Source organism: Peromyscus eremicus, chromosome 20 (assembly GCF_949786415.1).
Source record: "Peromyscus eremicus chromosome 20, PerEre_H2_v1, whole genome shotgun sequence".
NCBI classification, from domain to species: Eukaryota; Metazoa; Chordata; class Mammalia; order Rodentia; family Cricetidae; genus Peromyscus; species Peromyscus eremicus.
Window position 1 is genome coordinate 25,410,471 of NC_081436.1, and position 13,081 is coordinate 25,423,551.

At 48.0% G+C, this 13,081-nt stretch overlaps 2 protein-coding genes across 2 annotated transcripts; both read left to right on the forward strand.

Annotated features, from left to right (window-relative positions):
* On the forward strand, positions 1-3,734 carry LOC131897144 (apolipoprotein L3-like). The gene is made up of 3 exons (XM_059248019.1): positions 1-25; positions 461-587; positions 2,909-3,734. The coding sequence occupies exons 1-3, from the start codon at positions 1-3 to the stop codon at positions 3,732-3,734; spliced, it is 978 nt and encodes a 325-aa protein (XP_059104002.1).
* Positions 3,735-8,011: 4,277 nt separating this feature from the next.
* On the forward strand, positions 8,012-12,773 carry LOC131897145 (apolipoprotein L3-like). The gene is given in 4 exon segments (XM_059248020.1): positions 8,012-8,066; positions 8,894-9,017; positions 11,937-12,400; positions 12,403-12,773. Coding segments are annotated over 4 exon segments (1,014 nt in total).
* The last annotated feature ends 308 nt before the right edge of the window (positions 12,774-13,081 follow it).

Genomic DNA, 13,081 nt, shown 5'->3' on the forward strand with positions numbered 1-13,081 from the left:
ATGGACATGTGTCCAGTTGGCTGCAGTAAGGACCCTCTTCCTGGTGTGCAGAGGGAGCAGGGTCACTACAACTGCCCATGGTGTCTCCTCTGTGTGTGCGGAGAAGGGTCAGGGTAAGAAACAGACGCAGGGGGAGGTGGACACATGTGTACATATGAAAGATAATAAAATACCTCTGGTACTCATTGTCATAAGGACCCCAGTCCCACTGAGTAGTGGCCTCTATTCATGGCATCATTTGGACTTCATTACTTTACTTCTTAAAGGTCCTGTGTCCAAATACAGTTGCTGATCCTAAGAGTTTTCACATAGGGATTTGAGAGACAACATTAAACCCTCCACCCTGGAGACCCCATTAGGACCGGTGGACAAATCCTCGGGAACATGGCATCTCTCCATCTGCTGCCACTTGATCTCTTCCGTACTGTCTTCTAACCTCATTCTTTCTCTTGGCAAATAGTGGCAAGACGCTTCATTGAAGAACTCACTGATTATCTCACAGACACACTCTGCAGAGTGGATCTGGAGAGCCTGATAACTGAAGAGGGAGCCTGGAAGGCATTTGTGGAGACAGCAGAGTTGTCAAGGTAACCTGCATGGTTCAGCCAGCACAGCCCGCCAGATCATAAGGATGAGGTTGAGCATACCCACTCTAGGCAGTTTCCCTGTTTGAGCATACCCACTCTAGGCAATTGCAGGGAGTGGGGTTATGGAGACTCCTTCTCATCCATCCAAGAGGAGCGTCTCTATCATATTATTCCAACCTTAGGTTGATTGAAGATGTTGACCAAAATGTCAGGGCCATTTCTGCCACCTACTAGTTATGCATCCTTGGCAGCCTAGTTACCACTTCTGTCATCTACTAGTGATGTAACCTTGGAAAATTAGTTACCACTTCCCAAGATTCACCACCATGAAACTGTAGCATGAGAAAATAAGAATATGTGTGTGGCGTTCTCAGCCTGTGGACAGTACACAGTGGATGACCTTAAGGGTTAGCTTTGAAAACCAATGTGAAAGTGGGGAGAGATCAAGTCCAGGGGTCTCGTGTAGGACTGAGGACTCAAGAACTTATTGTGAGACAGGTCAGGTGGTGAGTCAGGAGTGAGTGACAGGTGGGAGTCGGCATGGAGCCTGTGTTAGTGGCACGCTTCTGCTCTCAGCCACTGCCTTGAGAGCCCCAGCCATGGAGGGAAAGGGCCTTGGGCATCTGCAGAGCAGACAGCAGGCAATATGGTCTGGGCGGTGGGGAGTCTCTTATGGCTTTGTGGGATCTGTTTGTTTGTTTTGTTTCATTTTACTTTTAAATTCTCAGGGATAACTAAATGGCCAATCTGAGGAGAAGGTCCCAGTGAGCCTTTTTTTCTCTCTGACACCAGCTGTTGATGAAGGACTACTCCAGATCAACTACAGGATTAGGAATCCTCTAGAACGACCCATGGAACTCACATATAAAATTTTTTTTTTTTTTTTTTTTTTTTTTTTTTGGTTTTTCGAAACAGGGTTTCTCTGTGTAGCTTTGCGCCTTTTCCTGGAACTCACTTGGTAGCCCAGGCTGGCCTCGAACTCACAGAGATCCGCCTGGCTCTGTCTCCCGAGTGCTGGGATTAAAGGCGTGCGCCACCAACGCCCGGCCCAAGATTTTTATCACATAGTTACAGTTGGCCATGGAGCACAGAGGGTTTAAATGAGCTGATGAACACACCCAGCAGCTAGATCAAGGAGAGCTTCAAGCCTCAAGCTTCTTGTCCTCAGGACACAGTGTTGTCCTGCATCAAGTGTGTGACAAATCACATGACTCCTGCACACCAGGAAATCACATGGCTACTGTACACCAGGAAATCACATGACTACTGCACACCAGGAAATCACATGACTACTGCACACCAGGAAATCACATGACTGAAGCAGGTCCAGCCTCCAGGAGGACACTGCTCAGGACTGTTGCCCTAGGCGACAGACATGGAGCCACTCTGTATACACAGAGAGCTAGGAACTTAAAGCAGTCTGGCAGTGAGAGCAGGAGACAGGACATCCCTAACAGGGACACAGATACAGATCAATTCCAGGGACACAGGCCTCACGGAAATCTTCCTAAGGTCCATGCCTTTGGCCTCCAGTTCCTCTGCAGGTCAGAAATGGCTCCAAAGTTCCCAGCACACCCCACATCTTTTAGGTTGAGCATTTCATAGGAAATTCTAGGGAAGAGATGTTCTCAGATCCTGCATTCCTCACTTTGAAATTTTTGCAGATATTAAATGAAGAATCTTACATATGGGACCCAATCCTACCCAATACGGACCCTGTGTTCAGTAGGTGGAGGAGTTTTATGCAATGCTTTTAAAGTAATGTGTTGTCACTGTGTGTTGTCACGTGGAGCCAGATATGGAGCTTTCGACAGCTTAGGTCTGGGAGCCTTTCAGATTGTGTTCGGTCTGTCTGTCCCACTGCAGAGCCCCCCAGGCAAGCACAGGCAAGTCCTTCAGGGTGATGCTGCATGGACTGAAGATGACTTCCCAGCAACGGAGCACAGAGAGGAGACTCTTGGGAAAGGGGGATCCCTCACAACACACACAGTTCTCTCATTTAAACAATATTGGCTCTAATCTCACTTCCCTGTGCTCAGCTACAGGGTTCCCACAGGTAGTGATGACACTGACCTTGAGTGAAGGAATTTTAGTAAGAGTCTGTCCCAACAGTGTCAAGATTCAACTTTACACACTGACCTGTGTAGACTAACGATCATGGGTGTCTACGATGTACCAAATGTTCATGGTAGAGAGTGAAATTATGGAACTCTGTAAAATCATTTTCTATTGGGTTTGTAGTATGAAAGTACGTTTTGAACAAGAGTTTGGATTTTTTTAAAAGCCTGTTTTTCTCATGCACTTGACCTGTTCTGTCACAGCGAGGAGGAAGCTGCACTGTGTGATGCTCTGAAGGAGCATTTAGCACGGGAGCCCACAGATGAAGATGATGGGCCTCAAAGGGAGCTGAAGAAAAAGAGGTTCTTGGAAGAATTTCCTCAGTTGAAAAGCAAGCTTGAAGAACACATCAAGAAGCTTCATGCCCTGGCTGACCATTTTGACAAGGTGCACAGTGACTGCACCGTCTCCAGTGTGGTGGCCGACTCCACCAGCACCGTCTCTGGAGTTCTGGGCATCCTGGGTCTAGTTCTGACACCCATTACAGGAGGGACCAGCCTGATGCTCTCAGCAGCTGCTTTGGGGCTGGTAGCAGGTATGACTAGTGTCACCACCACCATTGTGGAAGAGTCCAACAGAATATCAGATGAAGCCGAAGCCAGTCGCCTGGTTGGAGCCAGCATGGACATACTGCATGAGATTATGAAAACCATGCCTAAGATTAGAGTCAAACTTGCTAATACGGGTTTGGATTTAATCAGTGCCTGTAAAACCCTCAAGGAGCAGATCAGTACCATCAGGATGGCCAGAGCCGGTTCTCGCTTAGGAGCACAGGCCACAGAGAGCATCTCTGCTGAAGCTTCCAAAAAGGTGGGGAAATCCTTAGGGGGCACGATTAGAGGAATAAGCTTTACGAGTATCTTCCTTGCACTGGATGTGTACCACCTTGTGAGTGACTCGATGGAATTATACAAGGGGGCAAAGACAGAGTCGGCCGGAGCGCTGCGGAAACTAGCTCAAATGCTGGACAGAAAGTTGCAGGGATTTGAGCAGATGCACAAGGCTCTGCAGTCAGACCTGCCTCAGTGACCCCTCCCCCAAGCAGCTAACAATTCAGGGGAGGTGACGGGGGGGGGGGGGGGGGGTGATGGGAACAATGGAGGCATACTTTTACAAGGGAAAGAGCTTGAAATAAAGTCTGTGGAACTGAGCATTGAGGAGTTTGTATTTCTGTGGCTGAGCACAGCGAGATCAATGCAGATAGCCAGTGACTCAAGGAAAGGAAAGGAACTGGAGTCTCAAACAAGGGGCCCCACTCTTTACCACCTAAAGAGTGGGGAGTGGGATTGAAACATCGTGGATGTGAACAGCAGAACGGTAGAAGAGCAGGCAATGGAAGACAGGAACCTGGGGCGCTGGATATGGGAGAAAGCCAGAGTGGGAGTTCTGGACTGAAGAAGCCACAACAAGTGGCCAATATTCCCTCCCCTGAGGGAAGTGTCCCTGTGACCTCTGGGCTATTCTTTCCAGAATCAGCAGTATCTACTTACCCTTGTGTCCTCCAGGTCACACGTCTCCTGTTGAAGGCTGCATCCTGACTTCCCTCTTGGCTCAGGCTCTGAGCTGTGGAATAAAAACCCAGGTCTCCTTCCTAGCCCCAGGCTCCCCTCTGCACAATCACAGCACGGCCCCATAGCACAAGTGTTGGTTACCCGGGGATTTGAAAAATGGGATGAGATTTGTATCTTAGGGAATGACTGTAAAACTCCAAATGGTGAAATAAATGAGTTGCCAACTCTAGTGTGTGGGTCACCTGCTCTCCCTCCTTCAAGCTGTGAGGACATGGCCATCAACCCCAGTGATATTCGTTTAGGATGAAATAGGCCCCAAAAGAAAGGGTTATGCTGTCTCCTGTATTCAGCTCCTCTCAGTCCCTTCTCCTGAGACAAAGCAGAGATGTCCCACAGACATCCAACTTCAGGTCTCTGGTAGAGCAGAGGACTGTGGCCCCTCCCCAAAGGTGCCATGAGAATATGATGTGAGGTACTGGACTCTGCCAAGAGGATGCTGGGAACTCCTGGGACAAAGCAGTACAGGATGGGCCTATGTAAAGGCAGATGCCAAGTGCCATGCTCACCAACTTCAGCAGACCACTGCCAGCATCAACCTCTCCAGAGCCTGGGACTGCATGAGGGGTGAGGAGAGGCTGGTGTGCTTGGGGAGAGACAAGGATGGTCAGAGTCCAGGAGCTGTGGAGAGTGATCTCTGAAAGGTGCTGGAGCCGAAGTGGCAGGTTTTTTCTTCTTTTTTTTTTATTAAGAAAATACTTTCCTTCATTTTACACACCAATCAAAGATCCCCCTCTTCCCTCCTCCCACTCCCCCAGCCTCCCCCCAACCCTCCCGCACTCACCCCACAAAAGGCAAGGCCTCACACTGGGAAGCACATCCAGTAGAGGCAAGTCCAAGCCCTTCCCTCTGCTTCAAGGCTGCACGAGGTTTCCCATCATAGGTAGTGGGTTCCAAAAAGTCCCCTTATGCACCAGGGGTGGATTCTGATTCTACTGTTTATTTAAGGCTACTCTGCATTGGTAACTCTAGGGAGAATGCCCACCCCGTGCACTGCCCGTGTGAGTGTTGGTTCTCACACTTCATTGTACAACAGTGAGGAGCCTCGGGTTATGAAAAAGTTAAAGATCAACCTCTGTGTTCCAGTTATTTTGCTTCTAGAAATATCTTAGAGCAAATAATCTCAGTGCAGAAGTTTGGTGCAGTAGAATATCCTGTCGCTGCTGTGCACATGAAGATTAGAATTAAGGTTGAACACTTAGGGAGGAGGGCAGAGAACTGGATGGGCCAGAGCAGGGGGAAAGGGTCAGAGTCTGACAGGACTCCAGCCCTAGTGGGAGGCAGGATCCTGCAGAACAATGAGGGTGTGAACTTTGGGAGATCACTACAGCACCCAAGAATTCAAGCTGTCACAGACCCTGATGTGGGTGAGAAGCTGCTCACAGTCACAGGGGACAGGGAGGAAATGCTGCTGTGTGTTTCTGAGAGTGGAGAGTCTTCCCTGAAAGTGGAATGGCAATCAGGTTAAGTCTTGGTCTAGCATTACTGTGAACTTTGGGGGGCTCTTGTCAGCAAACCTTTATGGTCTTCAGTCCGCATTACAGTGGGGCTCCCAGGAGTCCTTGTCTCATTGGGATGTTGGTTACCCAATGAGGTGTGTATTAGGAGCCCTGTGTGTCACAGGCATACAGAAAGTATTTGCTGTTATCTCAGTTCCCATGTGTTCCCACCTAGTGCTTGAACGTCTCACCCCATTTCTCCTCTGTGTAGATTGTATATTGCTTTCCTTCATGGCTATGTCCCTAGCTCGTGACATTGTCCGTGGACACTAACAGAGCATGAGAGCTCTGACTTGCCCAGGATGAGGGGAGAGGGTAGACCCATGTGACTGACATCTGGACATGGACATGTTTGTATGGAGGAATTGTCATAAGTAAGTAAATATAGGGAGACCTAGTCCCCAATAGTTAGGGAAAGGTGCTACCCACAGTTAGTTTTAATTGTCAACTCAACACAACCTAGAATCTTCTGAGAAGAGTGCAGGGCCCGCTGGAGGAGAAGCACTCTGGCTGTCAGTCCATTGGTCCTTTACTCCCCTTCTGGTGGAACCCTGGGCCTCTGTCCCCTCCCACCTGTCTTCCCTGCAGATGTTCCCATTGATCTTACAGTGGTTGTTTTTCTCCTCTCTCCACCTGAAGAGTTGTGAGGAAAACCTGTCAAAATCCTGTGGCTGGTGCCAAGGACACACTCACCCGCATGCCTCTGTCAGATAGTTAATTTCCTCTTTTCTGACAGTCTCTGGATCACAAAGGTTCCGATACAGGAGGAAATGCTGCACCTTTACTTGTCCAAATCAGGCCCCTTTGGTCTTACTGGTCCACCTATGGGTGGTGATTGTGTGTGTAAGTGTGCTGTTCTTACTAAACGATACCCTGGAGGCTCACGCATTGAATACTTGGTCTCCAGTTGGTGCTGCCGTTTGGGGAGGTTATGGAACTCACAGGACATGAAGCCTTACTAGACAAGGTCCATCTCTGTGGGGGGGGGGGCTTTTAGAGTTTATAGTTCAGCTGAGTGCAGTATGCATGCTTTAATCCCAGCACATGGGAGGCTGAGGTATGCTGGTCCTTGTGAGTTTGAGGCCAGAATGCTCTACACAGTGAGTGCAACACAGTGAGATCCTGCCTCAAAAACAAAATAAACCTAAATAACATAGAGTTCATAGCCTTGCCTCTTCCAGTACATTCTATGCTTCTTAGGTGCAGGTGAGATGTGAACTCTCAACTTCCAGCACCTGCTTCTAGCCCTTAACCAACACTGTGGACATCTATCCTGTGGAGCTAGAAGCCAAAATGAATCTTCTTTGATGTATTTCTGTCATGGTGTTTTATCTTAGCAACCTAAATGTAACTAATATAGAAGTTGGCACCATAGAGTGAGCTCTTGCTGTGAATAAATTGACTCTCTCTGTCTCTCTCTGTCTCTCTCTGTCTCTGTCTCTCTCTCTCTCTCTCTCTCTCATCTCTCTCTCTGACTCTGTCTCTCTTTCACTTTTCTCTCTATTCATATATATATATATATATATATATATATGCATACACCTATATGTATGTGGAATATATATAGAAAATATTTGCTGCTTATATAGAGAAAAAGAGTGGGGAGAGAAAGAGATAGGAATATACATACACGCAAGGAAGGAAGGAGACTTGTAACTGTGGACTAGACATGCAGTTGAATACTGTAAGCAGAGCCCAATGGGTCAGTGTCACAGGATCCTGGAAGGCAATCCCTCTGAGACCAATGCAGAAGGGGAGAGGCTGGCTCATGAGGTTTCAGAAGGATGCAAGGACTTTATTGGCAACCGAGCTAGAGCTCATTCCTGTGGTATTTGGGTGAAGAACCTAGGTGTTTTCTGTCCGTATTCTGAGAACTTACATAAAGCTAAATTGAAAATCAATAGACTCATTTCTTTTGTGGAAGAAAGGTCAATACAACATAATATTGAGTCTGTGGAATGGTCATTAATGGTGACTCTTCCTGCAGGTCTACAATGAAAAGAGCAAGTGGGACAGTAAGAAATGACAAATGTTTGACATTTTGCATTTGGAGAGAAAAGGACACTAGGAAGCTCAGTGTCACAGGATGACTGTGGGGGGGTGGGGGCATGAAGGGGAGGCTCCTGTGCTGTAGTGGAACAGGGGAGGGTGCAGTGGTGACAGGACCCCAACCAGCTAAGCTCCAGCTTGTGGAGAGAGAAAGCCAAAACTTTCTTGCTCCTGGAGAGCTATCGCTTCTATGTGCAAAGCTGCTGTTGGTGTGGCTGACATTGACAAGGGTCCATCCCAAGCTGGTAGCCAAACCTGGCAGTCCTGTCTGTGGGCACTGGCTGTGGAGTCATGAAATATGCAAGAGTCAAGTGGTCACAGATGCTCTCTCCATGGTGTCAAGAGCCTGAGTCCTTCCCGTGTTCAAGATACAGTTTGGAATTCTGTCTTTTAAAACAAACTAACTCTACTATTGACACAATGAGCTAATGGAGAACCCACTAGTAGCCTGAAAGTCACATTTGAAGGCACTGTCACCACAGTGTTTGACATGTAAGAAGCTCATGGTGGATGGAACAAGGGACTTCAGCAAAAGGCCTGTGATTTCCCTCAGTAATGGAAGCCCACATCCATGATGAACATATGGCAATTTGGTCCCAATAAGCATCTCTTCCTGGTGTGCAGATGAACAGGGTCACTACATCAGCACATGGTATCTTCTCTGTATATGTGGAGAACAATCAGACCAAGAAATAAATGGTGGGGAAAGTGGACACAGAGAAACAAGTGTACATGTATGACAGTTAATGAAATGATGGATGGATGACAGAGAGTGGACCTCTGGTATTCATTGTCATAAGGGCCCCAGTCCCATTGAGTAGCATCCCATACTTATGGAATCATTTGTCTTCATTACTGTATTTCCTTAAAGGTTCTGTCTCCAAATACAGTTGCTGAACCTAAGTGATTTTACATATGAATCTGGGGGACATAATTGACCGTCCAACCTGGGTGACTTCATTAGGACCCATGGACAAATGCTCAGGAACATGGCATCTTGTCACCTCCTTGTACTTACCATTTAATCTCATGTATACTGTCTTCTAACTTCATTCTCTCTCTTGGTAAATAGTAGCAGGACGCATTGTTGAAGTCACTGATTTTCTCACGAATACTCTCTACGGAGATGATCTCAAGCGCCTGATAATTGAAGATAGAGCCTGGGAGGCATTTGTAGAGGCAGCAGAGTTGTCAAGGTTACCTGCATGGTGTGCCCAGCACTGACCACCAGACCATGAGGATGAAGGTTTTTTTGGGCAGGCATACTCACTCTAGGCAGTTCTGGGAGAGGCGGGGGTAAGGAAGTTATGGACATTCCTACTCAACCATCCAAGAGGAGTGTTTCCACCATGTTATTCCTTGGTGGAAATCACCTCAGGTTGATTGAAGATGTTGTTCAAGATGCTAAGACCATTTCTGTCATCTGCTAGTTATGTGACCTTGGCCTCTTAGCATTTTCTGAGTTTCACCCCCATGAAAATGTAGCGTGAGAAAATCAGATCATGTGTGTGGAGTTCTCGGTATGTGGCCAGTACACAGTGGGTACTGCTGAAAGGTATCGCTGACACATACTTTTGAATTGAGAAGAGACCAAGGCCAAGAGTCTCCTGTATGACTGAGGAATCAAGAATTTATTTTGAGACAGGTCAGAAAAGTGTAGACATGATTAACATGTCCCCAGGTTCTGTCTCAGTCACTTTCCTCCCATCTGAGGAGCTGGAACAACAGCAGGGTCCTTGTGTGGGCTGAGGAGGCAGAGGGCCCACAGTGCAGCTGCACAGAGCTGGGTTGACCCTGACTGTCCTTACTGAGATCTGGAGCCCCGGTATGTTCAGTAGGAATAGGAATTCAGTCTGAAAGGACGTGGTGATGACAGCCTGGGGTGAATAACAGGTCATGGATGGAAAACCAAGTGCCAACACCCTTCCCAAAGCCCAGAGATCGGGGCCAGGGTACAGCCAGAGATCAGGAGGGACTGTGAGTGACCCTAGAGAAGAGGTGTAGGTAGAGGGCGAGGACAGCTGGGCTGGATGGAGAGGGAGGAATTGATGGCACAGAGAAGAGGCCTAGCAGAGGACATGCAAGAGGGACAAGGGACATTTATCTCCTCTGCTCTGACATCAAGCATCATGGTTGTGCAGCGATGTGCTAGGGTGTGCCCTCCACCAGCTGTGTGTGCTCAGGAGTTCTCAGATGTTATTTGGGGCCCTCTTCTGTTCTACACAGAGCTCCCTGAATATTAGGAAGGATGTGTGGCTAGAGACAAGAGCCCAAAGTCAGTGTGATTGGAGGATGGTTTGCAGAACTCAAGAGTCTGAGGGGGTCCCAGGTCACCATCTCAGAGGAATATACAACCCTTATTGTCTTGTCCAACTTCAGGGGATGTCCAGGCTACTTATCACTATTAGTGACCTCCAGGCCCCTTGCATCTTTGCACGTGGCCTTGTTGTGTTCAAATGTGACACTGTCACCAGCTGTGGGGTCTGTTAGTCTGGTGTCCTCTGTCTCCAGGACCCTGAACTAGAACTGCCAGGTGGTGGGTCAGGAGTGAGTGACGGTTGGGGTCAGCATGCAGCCAGGGTCAGTGGCTGCTGTCCTGGCTCAGTCACCTCAGGCAGGCACTGACCTTGTGAGCTCCAGGCAGGGAGGGAAAGGAATTTGGGAATCTGCAGAGAGCAGACAGCAGGCAAAATTATCTGGAAGGTCACTTGTGGCTCTGAGGGGTTTGTTTTTGGGTTTTATTACTAATTCTCAGAGATAGTTAAATGAAAAAACTGAGAAAAGAGTTGCAGTGAGCCCTTCTTTTTATATTTAACACCAACTGTTAATAAAATACTACTCCAAACCAACCAGGATTGTGAATTTTCAAGAATCACCCATAAAACTCACATATAAGATAGTTACAGTTGACCATGGAGCACAGAGAGTTAAAATAAACCAATGAAAACATGCACCAGGTAGAAATTAGAGAGCTTCAAGCTTGAAGTTTCTTGTCCTCAGGACACAGTGTTGTCCTGAATTGACAGTGTCACAAATCACATGACTACTGCGCACCAGGAAATCACATGACTGCTGCACACCAGGAAGCCCACCCTAGGAAAGAATATTCATCCTGAAGCAGGGTCAAGCAGACATTGCTCAAGACTCTTGCCTTAGGGGACAGAGATGGAGCCATTCTGTACACACAGAGACCTGGTGACTTACAGGCACCAGTCAGGGAGTGCAGAGACAGCACATCCCTTACAGAAACACCAACAACAGATGGATTCCAGAGACACCATCCTCATGGGAATCTTCCTGAAGTCCGTGCTTGGCCTCTAGTCCCCTGAAGGTCAGAAATGGCAACGTAGTCCCACCACACCCCACATCATTAAGGTTGAGCATTTTATTGGAAATTCTTGGGAACAGATGCATCTCAGATCCTGCATTTCCCCACTTTGAAATATTTGCAGATATTTAGTGGAGTATCTTACACATGGGATCCAAGTCTACCCTAATGCGGACACTGTGTACAGTAGATGGAGCTGGTTTGTGCAAAGCTTTTAAAACAAATGTGCTGTTGCTGTGTATTGTCCCATGAGGACAGATGTGGAGCTTTCAGTTGCTCGGGTTTGGGAACATTTCAGATTGAAGAATCCATTCTTGGTGAGCACTGTGTATGGTGCATTGCAGAGCTCCCCTGGCAAGCACAGGCATGGGTACTGCACAGGCTGCAGATGACTTTCTGGCAGCCGAGGGCAGAGAGGAGACTCTTGGGAAAGGGGAATCCCTCACAACACACACAGTTCTCTGAGTTAAACAGTATTTGCTCTAAGTCCATGTCCCCGTGTTCATCTGCAGGGCTCTCAGAGGTAGTGATGACATTGACCTTGAGTGAAGTCATGTTATCAAGTGCCTCTAATTTTATCAAGCGTCTTGACTTGACTTTACACACTGACCCCTATGGATTAAGGACCTTGGGCATCTATGAAGTACCAAAACTCATGGTAGAATGCAAAATTATGGATCTCTGCAAAATTGCTCTCTGTTGGGTTTGTCGTATGGAAATGAAGTTTGAACAAGGTTTTAGCTTTAAATAACTGTTTCCTTCATGAACTTGACCTCTTCTTTCACAGCGAGGAGGAAGCTGCACTGCATGATGCACTGGAGGAGCGTTTAGCCCAGGAGCCCACAGATGAAAAGGACAGGCTGCAGAAAAGGAGGTTTTTGGAAGAATTTCCTGAGTTGAAAAGGAAGCTTGAAGAACACATCAGGAAGCTTCGAGACCTGGCTGACCATCTTGACCAGGTGCACAGGGGCTGCACCATCTCCAATGTGGTGTCTGGCTCTGTCAGCATTGCCTCTGTACTTGGATTAGCTCTGGCCCCCTTCACAGGAGGGACCAGTCTGCTGCTCTCAGCAACTGCGGCGGGGCTGAGAGCAACAGCAGGTGTGACAGGTGTCACCACCACTGTTGTGGAAGAATCAATCAGAGTGTCAGATGAGGCTGAAGCCAGGCGCCTAGTTGGGACAAGCACAAAGATAGTTGAGGAGATTGGGAAGATCATCCCTAAGTGCGCATTCAAATTAATTAACACAGGTGTGGATTAGTCAGTGCGTGGAAAACCATAGGGCAGCAGATCCGTGCCTTCAGGGTGACCAGGGCCAGCTCTCGCTCGGGAACACAGGCCAGGAATCTTGGAAACTTTGCCCAAGTTTCTGTGCAGGTGGGGAATACCTTATCTCGCTCTGCTACCCCAATGACCAGAGGAGCCAGGATCGGAGGAGCAAGCGTTACTGGTATCTTACTTGGATTCGATGTGTATCACCTTGTGACTGACTCAATGGATTTGCACAGTGGGGCAACAACAGAGTCAGGGGGAGCGCTGCAGGACCTGGCTCACAAGCTGGAGGAGAAGTTGCAGGAATTTGAGCAGATCCACAAAGATCTACAGTCAGACCTGCCTCAGTGACCCCCTCCTTCAAGGAACTAAGAGTCCAGGGGAGATGACATGTACAGGGTGGGGATAAGGAGGCATACGACATAGCCTGTGTCTAGGGAACTGACTGTTGAGGAGTTTGTGTTTCTGTGTCCAAGCACAGTAAGGTCAATGCAGACAGCCAGTGACTCACGGAGAAGACAGAAACTGGAGTCTAAAATGAAGGGCCAGAGTGGGAATGGGACTGAATCCTGGTGGATGTGAACAGGGAGGGCTGTACGAGAACATGCCAGTGGCCAAGTCAGAGGAGCAGCAGGTGGCATTTGCAGATGGAGGTGTCA